This window comes from Lagenorhynchus albirostris, chromosome 8, assembly GCF_949774975.1.
Source record: "Lagenorhynchus albirostris chromosome 8, mLagAlb1.1, whole genome shotgun sequence".
NCBI classification, from domain to species: domain Eukaryota; kingdom Metazoa; phylum Chordata; class Mammalia; order Artiodactyla; family Delphinidae; genus Lagenorhynchus; species Lagenorhynchus albirostris.
The window spans coordinates 74,886,581-74,907,122 of record NC_083102.1 but is presented as its reverse complement, the minus strand read 5'-3'; the positions used below and the strand labels follow the sequence as shown (position 1 = coordinate 74,907,122).

The 20,542-nt window shown below is 38.1% G+C and overlaps 1 protein-coding gene across 3 annotated transcripts in view; it reads right to left on the bottom strand.

Moving 5' to 3' along the window:
* Positions 1-4,762: 4,762 nt before the first annotated feature.
* KLHL7 (kelch like family member 7) overlaps positions 4,763-20,542 on the bottom strand; it is a 64,283-nt gene continuing 48,503 nt past the window's right edge. For all 3 annotated transcript variants that reach the window (XM_060157148.1, XM_060157149.1, XM_060157150.1), the window contains 3 exons: positions 18,432-18,633; positions 7,394-7,491; positions 4,763-6,190 (listed from right to left, as the gene is read on the bottom strand). In XM_060157148.1, coding sequence (XP_060013131.1) covers positions 5,907-6,190; positions 7,394-7,491; positions 18,432-18,633 — 584 coding nt within the window. In that variant the 3' untranslated portion in view covers positions 4,763-5,906. The remainder of the gene's footprint in view (positions 6,191-7,393; positions 7,492-18,431; positions 18,634-20,542) is intronic.

The following is a 20,542-nucleotide window of genomic DNA, read 5'->3' as shown; positions in this document are numbered from 1 at the left end:
GCTGCATACTACTATCTAATCCTTAGATTCTATTCATATTTTGCCTAACGTCCGAGTAATGTCCTTTAAAGGACAAGGATGCAGTTCAGAATCATTGTTGCCTTACTCATATTTCTTCAGGCTTCATTCTGGAACATTTTCTCAGTCTCTCCTTGACTTTCATGACCTTGACACAAACATTACAGCTAGTTATTTTGTAGAATTTCCTTAATGCAGACTTAATCTGTTTTCTAGTAATTAGATTTAGATTATGCATCTTTGGCATCCATGGTCTTCACAATGTACCTGTCAAGTTGTGCACAATTTCTGTTTGTCACATTGTCACGTTCACTTTGATCACTTCAGGTGTTGTCTGGCAAGCTGCTCCACTGTAAAATTACTCTTTTCCTCTTTGTTAGTAATAAGGATTTTGTAGGGAGAGACTGTGAAAGTATATAAAAACCTCATTCCTCACCAAACTTTTAGTTCACTCATTTATTTATTCCTATCAGTATGACTTATGGTTTCCAATTTTATTCATTGGGTTATAATTTGTTACTATAATTTATTGTGATGCTCAAATCATTTCCAGTTGACACATCCCATGATTCTTTGAGCACTTCACTTCCTGGCCTAAAATATGCTCCAGGGTCATCTGACACTTTCCCTGCTTCAGTCCTGGAATCAGCCTGTTCTCCAAGGAGCCCTGGGTCGTTTTTGGTGGCACTTAGAAGCCAAGATCTGAGCTCTAAATTTGCTCATTGCTATTGTGGTATCTTTGTTCCCAAATCCTTTCATGGGCATTGCTAGAGAATACATACTATAGACAGACACATTTACATTAATACATATTCCTATATCTATATGTCTATTAAAAACTATGACTGCACACTGATAACCTCCAATTTCAACCCAAGATCACAGAATTCATTTTATTTCCCCTTTGTATTTCTTTCATAGTGAGAAACTTGGCTCCCATCATTCTTAACGTATCTATTTTGAGCAGTCCCCTTGTAGTAATGAATCTCTCACTATGTTCACTGACTTTTCATCCATGCAAATGCCAGCATGTGTAAGAACTTTGCTGGCATCAAAGACCTAAAATAATACCAGTTAGGCTGAAGCTTAAACAAGGGTGTGTATGGTGCTCTGTGAAGGTGGAGAGGTGGGCAAAGCCAGAATCCTGACCGAAATCATCTGAATAAAGTGCTGTGTGAGATGATGACAGCCTAGGGCTGAGGCATGTAGAACTCAGTAGTGATAGGGGAGGGGTAGGTGGAAATCAGGAGAGTGAGGTCACGGGAAGGAAACATCTGGTTTCAAGGTGGCAGAGTAAAAATGCCTCTGCCACCCTTTCCTCTTGAAAATATCTCACAATGAGGGGGAAAACAAGCAAAAACATCATCTTTGATTATACTAGGAGATAACTGTAATTTCAAACCACAATTTATGAAGACTGAATGCACATAGAAGAGTACATAGTAAATTACTTAGAGGAAGAATCATATTCCTGTAAGATGGACAACTGATGTCCCCAGAGAAGGCTGAAAAGCCACAAGAATTAAGAACCACTAGGTATCACAGAACAGTGGACTGTTTGAAAATCTGTATGAGGTTCAGTTAGAAATCCATTAGGTGACTATCCTTACCTGTTGGGAGATAGGTTCTTTTCTTGAAAAAAGGGAACAAGAGAGGCTTTAGGGTCCAGGATGTAAATATAGAGGGTCAAGTTATGGTACTGACAAAAGAGGAACCGAACTCTGCCTGTTGAATGGCGCTTTGTCTGAGCTCCAGAAATCCTGCAGCCAGGCTTATTGTCAGTCTCTTCCCAGCTTGCTCTCCCACACTCAAGGGGCAGGAGTTTGTAAGTTTATATTCTGGAGAATCAAACATCCCAGAAAAAGATCTGTGGATCTCTTACGGATCTCCAACAAAAACAGGCAGCCAGGGGCTTCCCTGGTGGCACAGTGGTTAAGAATCTGCCTGCCAATGCAAGGGACACGGGTTTGAGCCCTGGCCTGGGAAGATCCCACATGCCGCGGAGCAACTAAGCCCGTGCGCCACAACTACTGAACCTGAGCTCTAGAGCCCGCGAGCCACAACTACTGAGCTCATGTGCCACAACTACTGAAGGCTGCACGCCTAGAGCCCGTGCTCTGCAACGAGAAGCCACGACAATGAGAAGCCCGTGCACCGCAACGAAGAGTAGTCCCCACTCACCACAACTAGAGAAAGCCTGCGCACAGCAACCAAGACCCAACACAGCCATAAATAAATAAATAAATAAACAAATAAATTTATTAAAAAACAGGCAGCCATTTCCTTAACATATGATGAGATTCACTGACAATTCAGCTCACGTTTGTAAACAAAAGTTCACAACTTTTTAATGTCTAATTTTAAATATAAAATGCACAGCCAGGCACCAGATATTTGAGGAAAGACTCCAACAGGAAAGAGCAAAGCAATCTAAAAAGAAGTCAGAGGAAAGAGAAACACACCAAAAATATAAGCAATGTTAAGGAAACTAAAATATCCTCAGACAGGGCAACATGAAACAAGACCAGCATGCTATATAAAAGGACAATCCTAAAAAGAAAATGCTCTTGGAAATTAAACATGGAATAGTGGAAACAAATTCAATGGATGGCTGGAAGATAAAGTCAGGGAAATCCCCTACAAGAACTGAATAAATTATACTCCAATGAAGATGTTAAAAAAAAAAAAAAGAACTGAATGAACCAGACCTTGAACCCCATTTTACAGCTTTGTTATCAGAATAGGTTTAAAGCTCTGGAAAGTAAAAAAGCTTTCTAGTTAGTAAGGATGACATTTCAGACAATTTCCCAGTACAGATTTTCTCCTAAAGTAGTTTGAATTACCTTGGGAAGGAGGAAAGTTAGGAAGATGAAAGTAGATTCAAGCTTTTAAAAATCTTTTGAGGCAACTGTAAGGAGAAAGGGGGTTATTTAAAGGAATGATTTATCAAGTGCTGAATGATGTAACCTGTAAAATATTCTTTCATGTTAACAAATTACGGGGACTTAGTGAGAGCTGTTTTGGTGCCATGTTTGAGTGGATTGAATTTTTGAAGTTGCTGATGTGTGTTAACACTACCACCCTTAAAAAGCAAAATTTCCTTCAAATATCTCCTTTACCCTGGCCTCTGCAGCAAATCCAAAATATTTGCCGTTAACAGTGTATGAGGCAAAAGGAAAATAGACTGCTGGATTTAAAAAAATGGCTCTTTTCATGACTCTAAATTTTCCATGACACTATATGTCACATTTTTGAACGCTAGGTCACAATTGTAATTAATGACTGTTTTTGACAGCAACAATTTTTTTCAAGACATTAAAATTTCATGTTCACACTGTGATTTTCAAAAGTAAAAGCTAAACTGCTATGTCATCAAAGTCGTGTCACTGTAAAAAATATAACATTAACAATCACATATCTACTAAAAAGAAAGTAGAGCACTATACAGGATAGGAATTTTGGGTGGGGGAGTAACAGAAAATATACTCGCCAATATATTGTACTTTTACTCATTATCATGATATTGACAATATCATAGACTATTTCCAGGACAGAAAACAGACACTAATTAGAATTACTAAGATTACTAAGGAAAAAAACCACACACAATTCATTATAATCTACATCAAGGCTGTCTACATACTTATCGTAGTGTGCTCTAGTCAGCAGATACAGCCTAAAGAAAAGGGTAGTTATTTAAAATACCTTAAACAGCTGCATATTCCCATATGGGAAATTATTGTATCAAATTAAGTAATATAACCATTGTAATATGATAAATGGATAGTCTACCCTCAAAAAACATTGACGCATTTTTTTCAACGGAGAGGAAAATTCAAAATTCAACATAAAAATGTTCAGAATGGGCAAATCTAGAGACAGAATGATTAATGGTTACCTAGGGATGGGGTGTTTGGGAGATGCAACTGGGTTGAATAATGTCTCCTCAAAACTCCAAAATGTGACCTTATTTGGAGACAGTGTCTTTGCAGATGTCATTGGTTAAGATATGGTCACAATGGATTATGAGGAGGGTAAGCTAAATCCAATGACTGTTGTTCTTATAACACCACATGAAGATGCAGAGAGACGAGACACACAGGGAAGAAGGCCCTGTGAATACTGGGGCAGTGACTGAAGAGATGTAGTTATAAGCCAAGAAACACCAACATTTGCCGGCAGCCATCAGAAGCTACAGGAGAGGCATGGCAAGTTTTCGCCTCAGAGCCTCCAGAAGGACTCAACCCTAACAGCACCTTGATTTAGGATTTCTGGTCTCCCAAATTGTGAAAGAATAAATTTCTGTTGCTTTAAGCAACAAAGTTTATGGTGATTTGTTACAGGAGCCATAAGAAGGTAATACAGGGAAAATGGGGAGTGACTGCTAATGAGGATGGGGTTTCTTTTTGCGGTGAAGAAAGTGTTCCAAAATTATGGTGATGGTTGCATAACTCTGTGAATATATTAAAGACCATTGAATAGTACACTTTAAATCAGTGAACTGTATGACATGTAAATTATATCTTAATAAAGCTGTCATGTACATAAAACCTTACATAAATAGAAATATATCTACCATAATCTTTTTATAATTCCTTTTTCATATAAACATTTTTAGGTTTTAAGCTTATAACCCCCATTATAAAGAAAACAATAAAAAGTTAAAGAGAAACATTGTTTCACAAGTTCAAAAAACAACCATTACCTAACACATTTAAAATGAAGAATGAACTTAGCGGTCTACTTGAAGTTTAAAAATATTTAATATTACCAGGTAAAAACATGGATGGTGACAGCTTTACATGGCCCACTCCATACATTTCATAATGTAAAAGGGCAAAACATTACTTGGAAAGAAATGAAGAGTTGGTTTTGTAAAAGATTTACTGACCACATATAAGCAATTAATACAAGATGACAAATATTTAACTCAACTAAAAAACTTTTAGAGACAACTGGGTCAAATATCAATGATGTGCTCTGCTAAGGAAGAGAAATCATGTACCTTTCTAATCTGTAAGAAGTTCAAAATGTATAACTATCAGTGCTATTCTAGTGACCTAGAAATTTGCTATAAGTGGCTTTCTTTTGCTAGGTAATAATTCTTATAATGATTCGATTTTATTTAACAGAGTGAGCACTGAAGAGGCATAATCCTTTTTTAACCCCTGGGAAAAAAAGTGATATAAATTAGTGATGGGTACTAGGCTTGACATTTTGTGTTAAAAAGATGGAACTATTTAATTGGACAGAATATATTTCATGAGGAGTTGGGTACATTTTTAACTCTCCAAATGTGTTTATGAAGTTTTGTGAGATATAAGTGTATGCTTTGACTCACTCTGGCTTGCTTTTAAAATGCAATACATTTGGCACTAAATGGAACAAATGAAGACAAGCAAAATTACGTGAGACTAAGCTGCTCCAACAGAACTGCCTATCTTTGACTTACAATTCATACTATTTCTTAGTTCTTGACTGAACAGAAACAAACAGTCCTAACTACATAGCACTTCTATGATGTATGAAAATAGAATCTAGAGCTAAGATGAGGTTGCTTCTATGGTGAGTCAATCCCCCATTCTGCCATAATCATAGTTACAAATGTGAAATTCATTTAAGAATTCATACTTTCACCAAGTGCTTATAACTTTACAAGTTTTCTTGCTAGATATGTTCTTGGTTATGTGGCCAGCTGAAATATGGTCTTTGAATGAAGTAACAAATCCCATATAAAAGAAAATCTATTTTATAGGAATCTTACTTTACTTGAAACTTCCTTGAAAAGAACAGAACACCAAACTAAAACTTTGTAACCAAACTCTTGGAACAAAGCACTGGTGGCCATACTTTTGAGTCTCCAGTGAGTCTTGAAGTTCACTCATTTTTCATGTTTCAAGGGTTTCTTCATTTGCTCCACAAGTATCAACAACACAAATTAAACAACTTGTTACTGGAAAAGCTCGGACTTTGGAGTTGGCGATCCATTTGTCTGTTTCAGTGTTATATTCAAGGATGTGTCCTAATCGACCCACACCTTGAAAACCAGCCAAGACATAAACTACAGAGCCGACTGCTGCACATTTGACTGTTACACCCTTCCATGGCATTGGTGAGACCATCTTCCATTCGTTTAATTTAATATCGTAATATTCCACATTGTCCAGACCACCTTCAAAAGAATAAAACGTGAACAGCTATATGAACAATTCTAAGATCTCTTAAAGTAATAATTCTTTGTATTTTTTCCAAACCTCTCATTATGAAAAACTTCAAACATGCAGAAGAGTTGTAAGAATTTTACAATGAATCCTCACATATCTACCATTTAAATTCCTATTCCTACTTGAACACAACAGAAATTTAACTTAATTTTCATTTGTCATTTTAGAATCATAAATACTTATATTTATTCTATAAAATTAAAGATGGTCTATCTGCTCTGGAAAAATTAAAAAGTAGACCAGTGAAGTTTCCTTCTGATTAAGTTTGATTATAACCATTCAAATGTCCTTCTTTTTCCTTCTACCATTTATCTGTCAGCAGCTTATGAAAAACAGCAATGGATAGAGACAGAAGAAGGAAATAAAGCTATTTCTTTGTTATACTTAAGTAGTGATTAAAGGTACTGACGAAAATAAGCTTTGTGGAATCTTATTTATAGATTCAGTCCAAATTCTACATTATTAAAAGCAATTATTTAAGATTCTTTAGTACAACATTATTTAAGAAAATAAAAAGATCAAATTTACTCATTTAAAAAAGTAGTACCGATATTTTCATGCAACGTTTAAAAATGTTTAGGAAACACTGCCATTCAGAGCCTGGATACAAGTCCTAAAAGTTAAATTAAAAAGTTTTAAAAGTTATATTAAAGTTCAAATGTTTCTGTCACTCAACAGTTTTGTTTTTTTTTTAATATTTAATTTATTTATTTGGCTGTGTCAGGTCTTAGTTGTGGCATGTGGGATCTTTAGTTGTGGTATGTGAACTCTTAGTTGCACCATGTGGGATCTAGTTCCCAGACCAGGAATCGAACCCGGGCCCCCTGCATTGGGAGCATGGAGTCTTAGCCACTGGACCACCAGGGAATTCCCCCTCAATAGCTCTTAAGCTAATGTGATACCATTCCCCAGAGGGTATTTGGAAATGTGCTAAAGCCACCTGAGACTGTCACAATGACTGGTGGCTATTACCTACATTCATAGACAGAAATGTTAAACGTATTACAATGTTTCATAAACCGTTAGTTCACAGAAACTATAAAAAAAAAGTCTAATGATGTATGTGATCAAGAAACATTTTCATAACTTAAGATAAGGAAATATCAGCAAATTCATTGCAAAAGTTGAAAAAGTGAACTAATTTCACATACCTAAGCCATTCTGACCACCCACAGCGAATATCTTGTCTTTTACAAATACCAGGCCATGATTCTTCCTGGCTTCAATCATTGGACACAGCTCAGTCCATCTGAAAAAACAAAGGAAAGTTTTTAGTATACATGTTCACAAGAAGTAAAAGGACTCATACGAATTTATAAGAAAGGTCTGTTATCCCAAGTAAGCGCTCATTTACCACTCACATATGTGTACACATGCACACACACACACACACAAATGTGCGCCTGCATGTCTGGAAAGCTAGAAAACAAAAGTTTAACAGCGGTTTTCAGTAATTTATAGGTGGGGTAAATAGGGATTTTATTCCTTTCAACTCCAATAGGATATGGGAAACAGAGGATATCTGGAGACTATTAACATGTCTTTGGAAGACATCCATTTCCTATAGTTCACAGTAACTTGTAAAACAGTAACAAACAAAACAGGGAAGATATGTAAGAAAATATAAGGTACTAATATGGTTTTAGTCACATGTGGTTTTAATTAATATTTACATACGGTAAGTAAAACAAATTTATCATGGGCCTCTAGCAAATTAGCATATCTGTTACTATTCACACATACATCTTTAAATATACACTTAGAACTTCAGGCAGCTCCTATCATTCTGTCACGTTTAATAACTTATTAGCATGTTGCTGTGATCACAGGCACTACTATAAAGAAAGAGATTGAGAATATAAATGTGGACACAAGGGTTGAAGGATACTAATTCACAGGTAGCAGCATTAAACACACAGACAATTTTGTTATTGTTTTCTATGAGATTCATCTCTCTCTTTTTTTTTTTTTTTTTTTTTTTTTTGCGGTACGCGGGCCTCTCACCGCCGTGTCCTCTCCCGTTGTGGAGCACAGGCTCCGGATGCGCAGGCTCAGCGGCCATGGCTCATGGGCCCAGCCGCTCTGCGGCACGTGGGATCCTCCCAGACCTGGGCACGAACCCGTGTCCCCTGCATCGGCAGGCAGACTCTCAACCACTGCGCCACCAGGGAAGCCCTAATATGGTTATTCATAACTCTTCTTTTAAATAATTTAATACATTTAACTTTTCAAAACAATTAGAGCATAATGATGAACTCTGAAGTATCAACAACTCTTGTTGCCTTATATTTACATACTTTTGGTTTGTTTTAAAAATGGTTTGACAGTCACCACTCTCATTTTCTGAGCATTCAGTTAAAGTAAGTCCTCCTGTTTTTCAGGATGAACACACGTGCTCTTCCAGGTGAAAAGACAGGCATTCAGCTGGAAAGTGGGAGAGCCAGTACTCGACCTCCACAGCTTCTCCACACAGTGAGCTGTCAGTGTGTTAAACAGAGGATCTGACTTGGAAAAATTCAATATACATACCCCTTTCTTCTCTAAATATGTCTATGATATAAAATAAGAGAATGTTTTATATATATCTAAGTCTCCTCAAGGTTTAGAATTAAGGAACTTCGTGAAACACCCTTCCTCCTATAATTCACATGCAGAGTATGCACTAGGTCTCTGCTCTCTCCAACCTGAGTTTAGTGTTCAGTAGCTTTTCTCAAAATTCTAACTGTGGAAACTGTGTTGTGTTGTTTCCATAGGTTTCATTTCTTAGCTTCCAATCGAACATATTCTAGTTAAAAAACACTTCAAAAATTGTCAAAATTGGGTAGAAACAGTTTTACAAAAAATACGTTGGATGGACATATTAGAAAGGAAATCATAGTAGTATATAACATCTTTCATTATGAGATTTGGATAATTATATTCACACTAGCTTTTCACTTAGGAAAATTTAGAGAATATAGAGAATTCAAATTTAATACATAAGCTCAATATATATAAAAGAAATGCTAAATTGTGTAAGTTTTAAAATATTCCCCAAACTGATTATATTCACCTAGTTTTAAAAAATATTGAAGTTGTAGAATCCCTTTATACTCTTTCTCTGCTACTATAAATAAGAATATATTGATTTACACTGATACTGCCTGAATAAAGATCTCAGAATTTAGAAGCCTGGAGTTCATATGGTATGGGCTCTACTCTAAGATATTTTTTAGAAACGAAACAATAATTAGGCAGCAGAATGAATGAGATTACAGTTTTCCAACTAGTATGCTGTAATGCTTTTTGAGTATAGGATTTATGGGAGGTAAAGTAGAGACTGATACAGGAGGGAGGACAGTTGGTATATACCCTGCTCCTATGGTTTAGGACAAGAGGGGATGGATAGATAGCTGGATGGATGGATGATGGGATTAGGATAAGGTGTATCCCCAGTGTGCCCTGGCAAGTACAAAGGTACAGTTTAAAAAAACATTGGGAGAAAGAGACTACCGGGAAGATGGCGGAAGAGTAAGACGCGGAGATCACCTTCCTCCCCACAGATACACCAGAAATACACCTACACGTGGAACAACTCCTACAGAACACCTACTGAACGCTGGCAGAAGACCTCAGACCTCCCAAAAGGCAAGAAACCCCCCCAAGTACCTGGGTAGGGCAAAAGAAAAAAGAATAAACAGAGACAAAAGGATAGGGACGGGACCTGCACCAGTGGGAGGGAGCTGTGAAGGAGGAAAGGTTTCCGCACACTAGGAAGCCCCTTCGCGGGCAGAGACTGCGGGTGGCGGAGGAGGGGAGCTTCGGAGGTGCGGAGGAGAGCACAGCAACAGGGGTGCGGAGGGCAAAGCGGAGAGATTCCCACATAGAGGAACGCTGCCGACCGGCATTCACCAGCCTGAGAGGCTTGTGTGCTCCCCCGCCGGAGTGGGCGGGGCTGGGAGCTGAGGCTCGGGCTTCGGTCCGAGCACAGGGAGAGGACTGGGGCTGGCGGCGTGAACACAGCGTGAAGGGGGTTAGTGCGCCACGGCTGGCCGGGAGGGAGTCCGGGGAAAAGTCTGGACTTGCCAAAGAGGCAGGAGACTTTTTCTTCCCTCTTTGTTTGCTGGTGCGCGAGGAGAGGGGATTAAGAACGCTGCTTAAAGGAGCTCCAGAGACGGGCGCGAGCCGTGGCTAAAAGCGCGAACCCCAGAGACAGGCATGAGACACTAAGGCTGCTGCTGCCGCCACCAAGAAGCCTGTGTGCGAGCACAGGTCACTATCCACACCCCCCTTCCGGGGAGCCTGTGCAGCCCGCCACTGCCGGGGTCCCGTGATCCAGGGACAACTCCCCCGGGAGAACGCACAGCGCGCCTCAAGCTGGTGCAACGTCACGTCGGCAGAGGCCGCCTCAGGCTCGCCCTGCACTCCGTGACCCTCCCTAACCTGGGCCTGAGTGAGCCAGAGCCTCCGAATCAGCGGCTCCTTTAACCCCGTCCTGTCTGTGCAAAGAACAGACGCCCTCTGGCGACCTACACGCACAGGCAGGGCCAAATCCGAAGCTGAGCCCCTGGGAGCTGTGAGAACAAAAAAGAGAAAGGGGAATCTCTCCCAGCAGCCTCAGAAGCAGCGGATTAAAGCTCCACAATCAACTTGATGTACCCTGCAGCTGTGGAATACATGAATAGACAACGAATCATCCCAAAATAAGGAGGTGGACTTTGAGAGCAAGATTTATTATTTTTTCCCCTTTTCTTTTTGTGAGTGTGTATGTGTATGCTTCTGTGTGAGATTTTGTCTGTATAGCTTTGCTTCCACCATTTGTCCAAGGGTTCTATCCGTCCGTTTTTAAAAATTTTTTTCTTAATAATTACTTATTTTAATAACTTTATTTTACTTTATCTTTTCTTTCCTTCCTTCCCTCCTTTAGACAACGAATCATCCCAAATTGAGGAGGTGGACTTTTGAGAGCAAGATTTATGATTTTTTCCCCTTTTCCTCTTTCTGTGAGTGTGTATGTGTCTGTGTGAGATTTTGTCAGTATAGCTTTGCTTCCACCATTTGTTCCAGGGTTCTATCCATCCGTTTTTTTGTTTCTTTCTTATTTTTTTTATTTTGATAACTTTATTATATTTTATCTTACTTTATTTTATTTTACTTTATCGTCTTTCTTTTTTCCCTTCCTTCCCTCCTCCTCCTCTTCCTCCCCTCCCCCTCCCCCTCCTTATTCTTACTCTTTCTACTTTTTCGCCCTTTTCTTCTGAGCCGTGTGGATGAAAGGCTCTTGGTGCTGCAGCCAGGAGTTAGTGTTGTGCCTCTGAGGTGGGAGAGCCAATTTCAGGATACTGGTCCACAAGAGACCTCCCAGCTGCACATAATATCAAACGGCGAAAATCTCCCAGAGATCTCCATCTCAACACCAGCACCCAGCTTCACTCAACAACCAGCAAGCTACAGTGCTGGACATCCTATGCCAAACAACTAGCAAGACAGGAACACAACCCCACCCATTAGCAGAGAGGCTGCCCAAAATCATAATAAGTCAACAGACACCCCAAAGCACACCACCAGACGTGGACATGCCCACCAGAAAGACAAGATCCAGCCTCATCCACCAGAACACAGGCACTAGTCCCCCCCCACCAGGAAGCCTACACAACCCACTGAACCAACCTTAGCCACTGGGGGCAGACACCAAAAACAACAGGAACTACAAACCTGCAGCCTGCAGAAAGGAGACCCCAAACACAGTAAGATAAGCAAAATGAGAAGACAGAAAAACACACAGCAGATGAAGGAGCAAGATAAAAACCCACCAGACCTAACAAATGAAGAGGAAATAGGCAGTCTACCTGAAAAAGAATTCCGAATAATGATAGTAAAGATGATCCAAAATCGTGGAAATAGAATAGACAAAATGCAAGAAACAGTTAACAAGGACCTAGAAGAACTAAAGATGAAACAAACAATGATGAACAACACAATAAATGAAATGAAAAATACTCTAGATGGGATCAACAGCAGAATAACTGAGGCAGAAGAACGGGTAAGTGACCTGGAAGATAAAATAGTGGAAATAACTAATGAAGAGCAGAATAAAGAAAAATGAATGAAAAGAACTGAGGACAGTCTCAGAGACCTCTGGGACAACATTAAACGCACCAACATTTGAATTATAGGGGTTCCAGAAGAAGAAGAGAAAAAGAAAGGGACTGAGAAAATATTTGAAGAGATTATAGTTGAAAACTTCCCTAATATGGGAAAGGAAATAGTTAATCAAGTCTAGGAAGCACAGAGAGTCCCATACAGGATAAATTCAAGGAGAAATACGCCAAGACACATATTAATCAAACTGTCAAAAATTAAATACAAAGAAAACATATTAAAAGCAGCAAGGGAAAAACAACAAATAACACACAAGGGAATCCCCATAAGGTTAACAGCTGATCTTTCAGCAGAAACTCTGCAAGCCAGAAGGGAGTGGCAGGACATATTTCAAGTGATGAAGGAGAAAAACCTGCAACCAAGATTACTCTACTCAGCAAGGATCTCATTCAGATTTGATGGAGAAATTAAAACTTTTACAGACAAGCAAAAGCTGAGAGAGTTCAGCACCACCAAACCAGCTCTACAACAACTGCTAAAGGAACTTCTCTAGGCAAGAAACACAAGAGAAGGAAAAGACCTACAATAACGAACCCAAAACAATTAAGAAAATGGGAATAGGAACATACATATTGATAATTACCTTAAATGTAAATGGATTAAATGATCCCACCAAAAGACACAGATTGGCTGAATGGATACAAAAACAAGACCCATATATTTGCTGTCTACAAGAGACCCACTTCAGACCTAGAGACACATACAGACTGAAAGTAAGGGGATGTAAAAAGGTATTTCATGCAAATGGAAACCAAAAGAAAGCTGGAGTAGCAATTTTCATATCAGACAAAATAGACTTTAAAATAAAGACTATTAGAAGAGACAAAGAAGGACACTACATAATGATCAAGGGATCGATCCAAGAAGAAGATATAACAATTGTAAATATTTATGAACCCAACATAGGAGCACCTCAATACATAAGGCAAATACTAACAGCCATAAAAGGGGAAATCGACAGTAACACATTCATAGTAGAGGACTTTAACACCCCCCTTTCACCAATGGACAGATCATCCAAAATGAAAATAAATAAGGAAACACAAGCTTTAAATGATACATTAAACAAGATGGACTTAATTGATATTTATAGGCCATTCCATCCAAAAACAACAGAATACACATTTTTCTCAAGTGCTCATGGAACATTCTTCAGGATAGATCATATCTTGGGTCACAAATCAAGCCTTGGTAAATTTAAGAAAATTGAAATTGTATCAAGTATCTTTTCTGACAACAACGCTATGAGACTAGATATCAATTACAGGAAAAGATCTGTAAAAAATACAAACACATGGAGGCTAAACAATACACTACTTAATAACGAAGTGATCACTGAAGAAATCAAAGAGGAAATCAAAAAATACCTAGAAACAAATGACAATTAAAACACAACGACCCAAAACCTATGGAATGCAGCAAAAGCAGTTCTAAGAGGGAAGTTTATAGCAATACAGCCGTACATTAAGAAACAAGAAGCATCTCAAATAAGCAACGTAACCATACACCTAAAGCAATTAGAGAAAGAACAAAAGAACCCCAAAGTTAGCAGAAGGAAAGAAATCATAAAAATCAGATCAGAAATAAATGAAAATGAAATGAAGGAAACAATAGCAAAGATCAATAAAACTAAAAGCTGGTTCTTTGAGAAGATCAACAAAATTGATAAACCATTGGCCAGACTCATGAAGAAAAAAAGGGAGAAGACTAAAATCAATAGAATTAGAAATGAAAAAGGAGAAGTAACAACTGACACTGCAGAAATACAAAAGATCATGAGAGATTACTACAAGCAACTCTATGCCAATAAAATGGACAACCTGGAAGAAATGGACAAATTCTTAGAAAGGCACAACTGCCAAGCAGCTGAATCAACAAGAAACAGAAAATATGAACAGACCAATCACAAGCACTGAAATTGAAACTGTGATTAAAAATCTTCCAACAAACAAAAGCCCAGGACCAGATGGCTTCACAGGCAAATTCTATCATTTAGAGAAGAGCTAACACCTATCCTTCTCAAACTCTTCCAAACTATAGCAGAGGGAGGAACACTCCCCAACTCATTCTACGAGGCCACCATCACCCTGATACCAAAACCAGACAAGGATGTCACAAAGAAAGAAAACTACAGGCCAATAACACTGATGAACACAGATGCAAAAATCCTCAACAAGATACTAGTAAACAGAATCCAACAGCACATTAAACGGATCATACACCATGATCAAGTGGGGTTTATTCCAGGAATGCAAGGATTCTTCAATATACGCAAATCAATCAACGTGATACACCATATTAACAAATTGAAGGAGAAAAACCATATGATCTCAATAGATGCAGAGAAAGCTTTTGACAAAATTCAACACCCATTTATGATAAAAACCCTGCAGAAAGTAGGCATAGAGGGAACTTTCCTCAACATAATAAAGGCCATATATGACAAAGCCACAGCCAACATCGTCCGCAATGGTGAAAAATTGAAAGCATTTCCACTAAGATCAGGAACAAGAAAAGGTTGCCCACTCTCACCACTCTTATTCAACACAGTTTTGGAAGTTTTAGCCACAGCAATCAGAGAAGAAAAGGAAATAAAAGGAATCCAAATTGGAAAAGAAGAAGTAAAGCTGTCACTCTTTGCAGATGACATGATACTATACATAGAGAATCCTAAAGATGCTACCAGAAAACTACTAGAGCTAATCAATGAATTTGGTAAAGTAGCAGGATACAAAATTAATGCACAGAAATCTCTGGCATTCCTATACACTAAGGATGAAAAATCTGAAAGTGAAATTAAGGAAACACTCCCATTTACCAATGCAACAAAAAGAATAAAATATCTAGGAATCAACCTACCTAAGGAGACAAAAGACCTGTATGCAGAAAATTATAAGACACTGATGAAAGAAATTAAAGATGATACAAATAGATGGAGAGATATACCATGTTCTTGGATTGGAAGAATCAACATTGTGAAAATGACTCTACTACCCAAAGCAATCTACAGATTCAATGCAATCCCTATCAAACTACCACTGGCATTTTTCACAGAACTAGAACAAAAAATTTCACAATTTGTATGGAAACACAAAAGACCCCGAATAGCCAAAGCAATCTTGAGAACGAAAAACGGACCTGGAGGAATCAGGCTCCCTGACTTCAGACTATACTGCAAAGCTACAGTAATCAAGACAGTATGGTACTGGCACAAAAACAGAAATATAGATCAATGGAACAGGATAGAAAGCCCAGAGATAAACCCACGGACATATGGTCACCTTATCTTTGATAAAGGAGGCAGGAATGTACAGTGGAGAAAGGACAGCCTCTTCCATAAGTGGTGCTGGGAAAACTGGACAGTTACATGTAAAAGTATGAGATTAGATCACTCCCTAACACCATACACAAGAATAAGCTCAAAGTGGATTAAAGACCTAAAGTAAGGCCAGAAACTGTCAAACTCTTAGAGGAAAACATAGGCAGGACACTCTATGACATAAATCACAGCAAGGTACTTTTTGAACCACCTCCTAGAGAAATGGAAATAAAAACAAAAATAAACAAATGGGACCTAATGAAACTTCAAAGCTTTTGCGCAGCAAAGGAAACCATAAACAAGACCAAAGACAACCCTCAGAATGGGAGAAAATATTTGCAAATGAAGCAACTGACAAAGGATTAATCTCCAAAATTTATAAGCAGCTCATGCAGCTTAATAACAAAAAACCAAACCACCCAATCCAAAACTGGGCAGAAGACCTAAACAGACATTTCTCCAAAGAAGATATACAGACTGCCAACAAACACATGAAAGAATGCTCAACATCATTAATCATTAGAGAAATGCAAATCAAAACTACAATGAGATGTCATCTCACACCAGTCAGAATGGCCATCATCAAAAAACCTACAAACAATAAATGCTGGAGAGGGTGTGGAGAAAAGGGAACCCTCTTGCACTGCTGGCGGGAATGTGAATTGGTATAGCCACTGTGGAGAACAGTATGGAGGTTCCTTAAAAAACTACAAATAGAACTACCATATGACCTAGCAATCCCACTACTGGGCATATACCCTGAGAAAACCACAATTCAAAGAGAGTCATGTACCAAAATGTTCACTGCAGCTCTATTTACAATAGCCCGGAGATGGAAACAACCTAAGTGTCCATCATCGGATGAATGGATAAAGAAGATGTGGCACATATATACAATGGAATATTAGCCATAAAAAGAAACGAAATTAAGCTATTTGTAATGAGGTGGATAGACCTAGAGTCTGTCATACAGAGTGAAGTAAGTGAGAAAGAGAGAGACAAATACCGTATGCTAACACATATATATGGAGTTTAAGAAAAAGCAATGTCGTGAAGAACCTAGGGGTAAAACAGGAATAAAGACACAGACTAGAGAATGGACTTGAGGATGTGGGGAGGGGGAAGGGTAAGCTGTGACAAAGCGAGAGAGAGGCATGGACATATATACACTACCAAACGTAAGGTAGATAGCTAATGGGAAGCAGCCACATAGCACAGGGAGATCAGCTCGGTGCTTTGTGACCACCTGGAGGGGTGGGATAGGGAGGGTGGGAGGGAGGGAGATGCAAGCGGGAAGAGATATGGGAACATATGTATATATATAACTGATTCATTTTGTTGTGAAGCAGAAACTAACACACCATTGTAAAGCAACTATACTCCAATAATAATAAAAAAAAACTTTGGGAAGTATTAAGTTTGATGATCTCAAGAGATTTCCTAGTCTAGACACTTAGCAAAAGATATGTTTCAAGATAAGCTTCTTTCAATTCTATCCCTAACATGGGTGACTAGTTGAGCAAACAATGAGAAAAGAACAATTGTAATTGCACTTTTCTTTGGGAAAGGAGTTACTGATTTTGCTTCCTTAAATCCTTCAAAAATAGGTAGGAAGCATAAATAACTACAAATGACAATCATATTTTATAATTAAATCTTTACTCTTAATTTAATAAAAGCAATAGCTGGAGTAGAAGACTTCTATGTTTTGTAGCCTGGAAATATTTCCTAAGTACAAAATTTGAGCATAAGAGTTTTGGTGCGGCTCTTTGGCATAACATTTATGTTGAACATATTTGCCCAATAACTTGTTCTAGTAAAGGAAGAACAATCCTTTCAAACGAGCAAGTTAATTTTCTTATTGAAGGTCTTTGGATGTTTCTGATTATCAACAAAAGGTCTGACTGGAACATCACCTGTGTTCATTTTCTTGTTAGTTAATTATACTATACTTACCACCCCCCACTATCAATAACTGGCTCATATCCTTTGGCTGTATTGAATGGGTTCCATCATTAATTACAAGATCAGAAAAACGGGCTAACCGTTTATTTCTTTGTATTTTGCCTTTTAAAAGCATTTATTTTACTTTCCAGTTGACTTAAGAATATTTTACTTAGGGACTTCCCTGGTGGTCCAGTGGTTAAGCCTCTGTGCTCTCAATGCAGGGCGCCCAGGTTTGATCCCTGGTCAGGGAACTAGATCCCACATGCCGCAACTAAGACATGGCGCAGCCCAATAAATAAGTAAATAAATATTTTAAAAAAAGAATAATTTTATTCAATAAATATGAATCCAAACATACTTTAGTAAGCACAAACTCAAAAAAGACATTATACCTAGGGGTATGATTCATTAATGCCACGAACCAATACATAATATTTCTAATTAAAGGCAAATTTACTACTGGTCATAAATTGTTTTCCCCTCTCTACACTTCCCGATCTCTCAAACAAAAATATTTTGAGTTTGATGAATCAGTCATATTTTCTTCTTCACAGACATTTATTTATTGCACAAGCAGGAACAGAAAGAGAGGGGCTCCCATGGGGTATAAGGTCAAGCTATTTCTTAAGGTGTAGAGGAAGGGTCAAGGCTATAAACATGCCCCTGACCCTAGCACATTCAAAAATCCTTCTGCTGGGTTCCTTCTGCCTTTTGACATCTTCTTCCATTGAGCTTATAGAATACAATTAATTGTGTAGTAAGAGTTTTAAACTGATACATACGTTTCTGTGGCAGGATCATAAACTTCACAGGAATTCAGTACTCGCCCAGAAACATTGTTCCCTAAACTTCCACCGCAAACGTAGATCAGGCCGTTGGCTTCCACCATCCCATGGCTGCAGCGCTGAGTCAGCATGCTGGGCTTTGTGTGCCAGCTTTCAGTTCTTGTATCATAGCACTCAAATAAATACAGAGCCGAGTTTCCTGTAAAAGAAAAGGACCCCATCTTGCTTAACTTAGTGTGTATGTGGGCCTGGAGTGAGTTGACTGTAGAGTTGAATCATTAATTACTGGAGGAAAGAATTTAGGGTCGTAGAGTCTTTTCTCTACTCAATCGACAACAACAAAACGTAGAAATAGTTTCAGAAAAAGCTACCTCTGTTTGTATAGACCTTGGAAAATATTCAGAAAAGGATCTGCTGGAGAGACTTATTAATTGGTAATTAAACAGCAACAAAAAAGAAATTGGTTTGATTTCAAAAGGTTTTCAAATTAAATAAGAAACATTATGTATGTCTTCCAGCCCAGTTATGATGATGGGAATTAACTGAACCTCAAATGTTTATAGAGAGGGGGAAAAACACAGCTGTTTACACACGGTTAAGTCTATACCTTAAAATATGAAGACTACTATCTGAGAGTATCCTCAGGCTTGTCATTTAATGTTCTACAACAGCCACTGCATCATTAACAAAACTGTTCTTCCTGACTGCTCTCAGCAGTTGTGTGGGTAGGCCCTGAAGTCATGCCGGTCCATTCTTGAATATACACTCAAAGTATCGTTATGTGTTTCTGGTGTACTTTGATTATACATTTTAACAGCAAAACACACCCATCCTGTTTTGCAACTTCTGCACATTTTAGGAGCTCAATAAAGACTTTTAGAAATGATACCATTAAAGATCAAGTGCTTTTTTTCTTTCCCAAGAAAAACGAAGCTAGAACGTTATCAAATTATTGCTCCCTTCCCACTTTTCTGGACTCTTCTAACGCTTAAAAGCAATAACACCCTTATAAGTCTCTATCAAAACCAAAGCCTATGAAGAGCAAAGTTCAAAGAGTAACAAACAGAAGAAGTAATAGTCAAGACTAACAGTACCTTCTTTTTAACTTTTTAAACATTTCAAATTTGGCAGATTCAGTCGGCTGACACTAAAGGGAAATATACAGTATATAGCAGATTAAAAAGAGTTACTATTTAAGTCAAAAACTGACTTAGTAGAGTAAATGCTGAAGAAATGAAGTTATCTACTATACTTTCCACAAAAAAGTATATGTATAAAACACTCAAGTGTTTTAGAAAATCATAATCTTTTATGATTTTCAAGTCACATTTAGAAAATCATAATCTTTCTTGTATTCATTTTGCATCTAGTGGGAGTGGGGGTAGAAACTTAAAACAAATAAATATGCTGACCAAAAGTAAAACAGTCTTTGGGCTAATATAAAAATCATAAAAGAAAACAAAAAGACAACGTTTAAATTCCATACTTTAGATTTACTTGGTCTTCCTAGTTTTCTTTATAAGCCCATTATTTAGCTAAAGAAATTACTTGAAAAGACGAAAGCATATAAAAGCTAGTCTGCACCTAGAATATTCATTTAGAAAAATTATTCATTTAATAACCGAACACTAGTGGACACTTACAAATTATCTGTCAATGAGAAAGGTTTTTATACCCATACCCACACCCTGTTCTGATCAATAAGCTTAAGATACCACTACCAATCATTACATTAAAAAGTTAAAGAATAGGGAGTTCTCTGGTGGTCCAGTGGTAAATAATCTGCTTTCCAATGCAGTGGACACTGGTTCAACCCCTGGTTGGGCAACTAGGCCCACGTGCTTCAACTAGACAGCCCGAGTGCTGCTAACTACAGAGCCCGTGTGCCACGACTAGAGACAGAAAACCTGCACGTCACAACTAGAGAGAAGCCCACGCGCCGCAACGAAGATCCCGCATGCCACAACGAAGACCCGACGCAGCCAAAAGAAAAAAACAAAGTTAAAGAATAAAGCAAATGAAAAAGATTATTCTTACTTTTTTCTGATACAAAGAAAGCAAAGATAATACAGATTTTAAAAGCCTGAATGTGGGTCTATGAGTAAGCC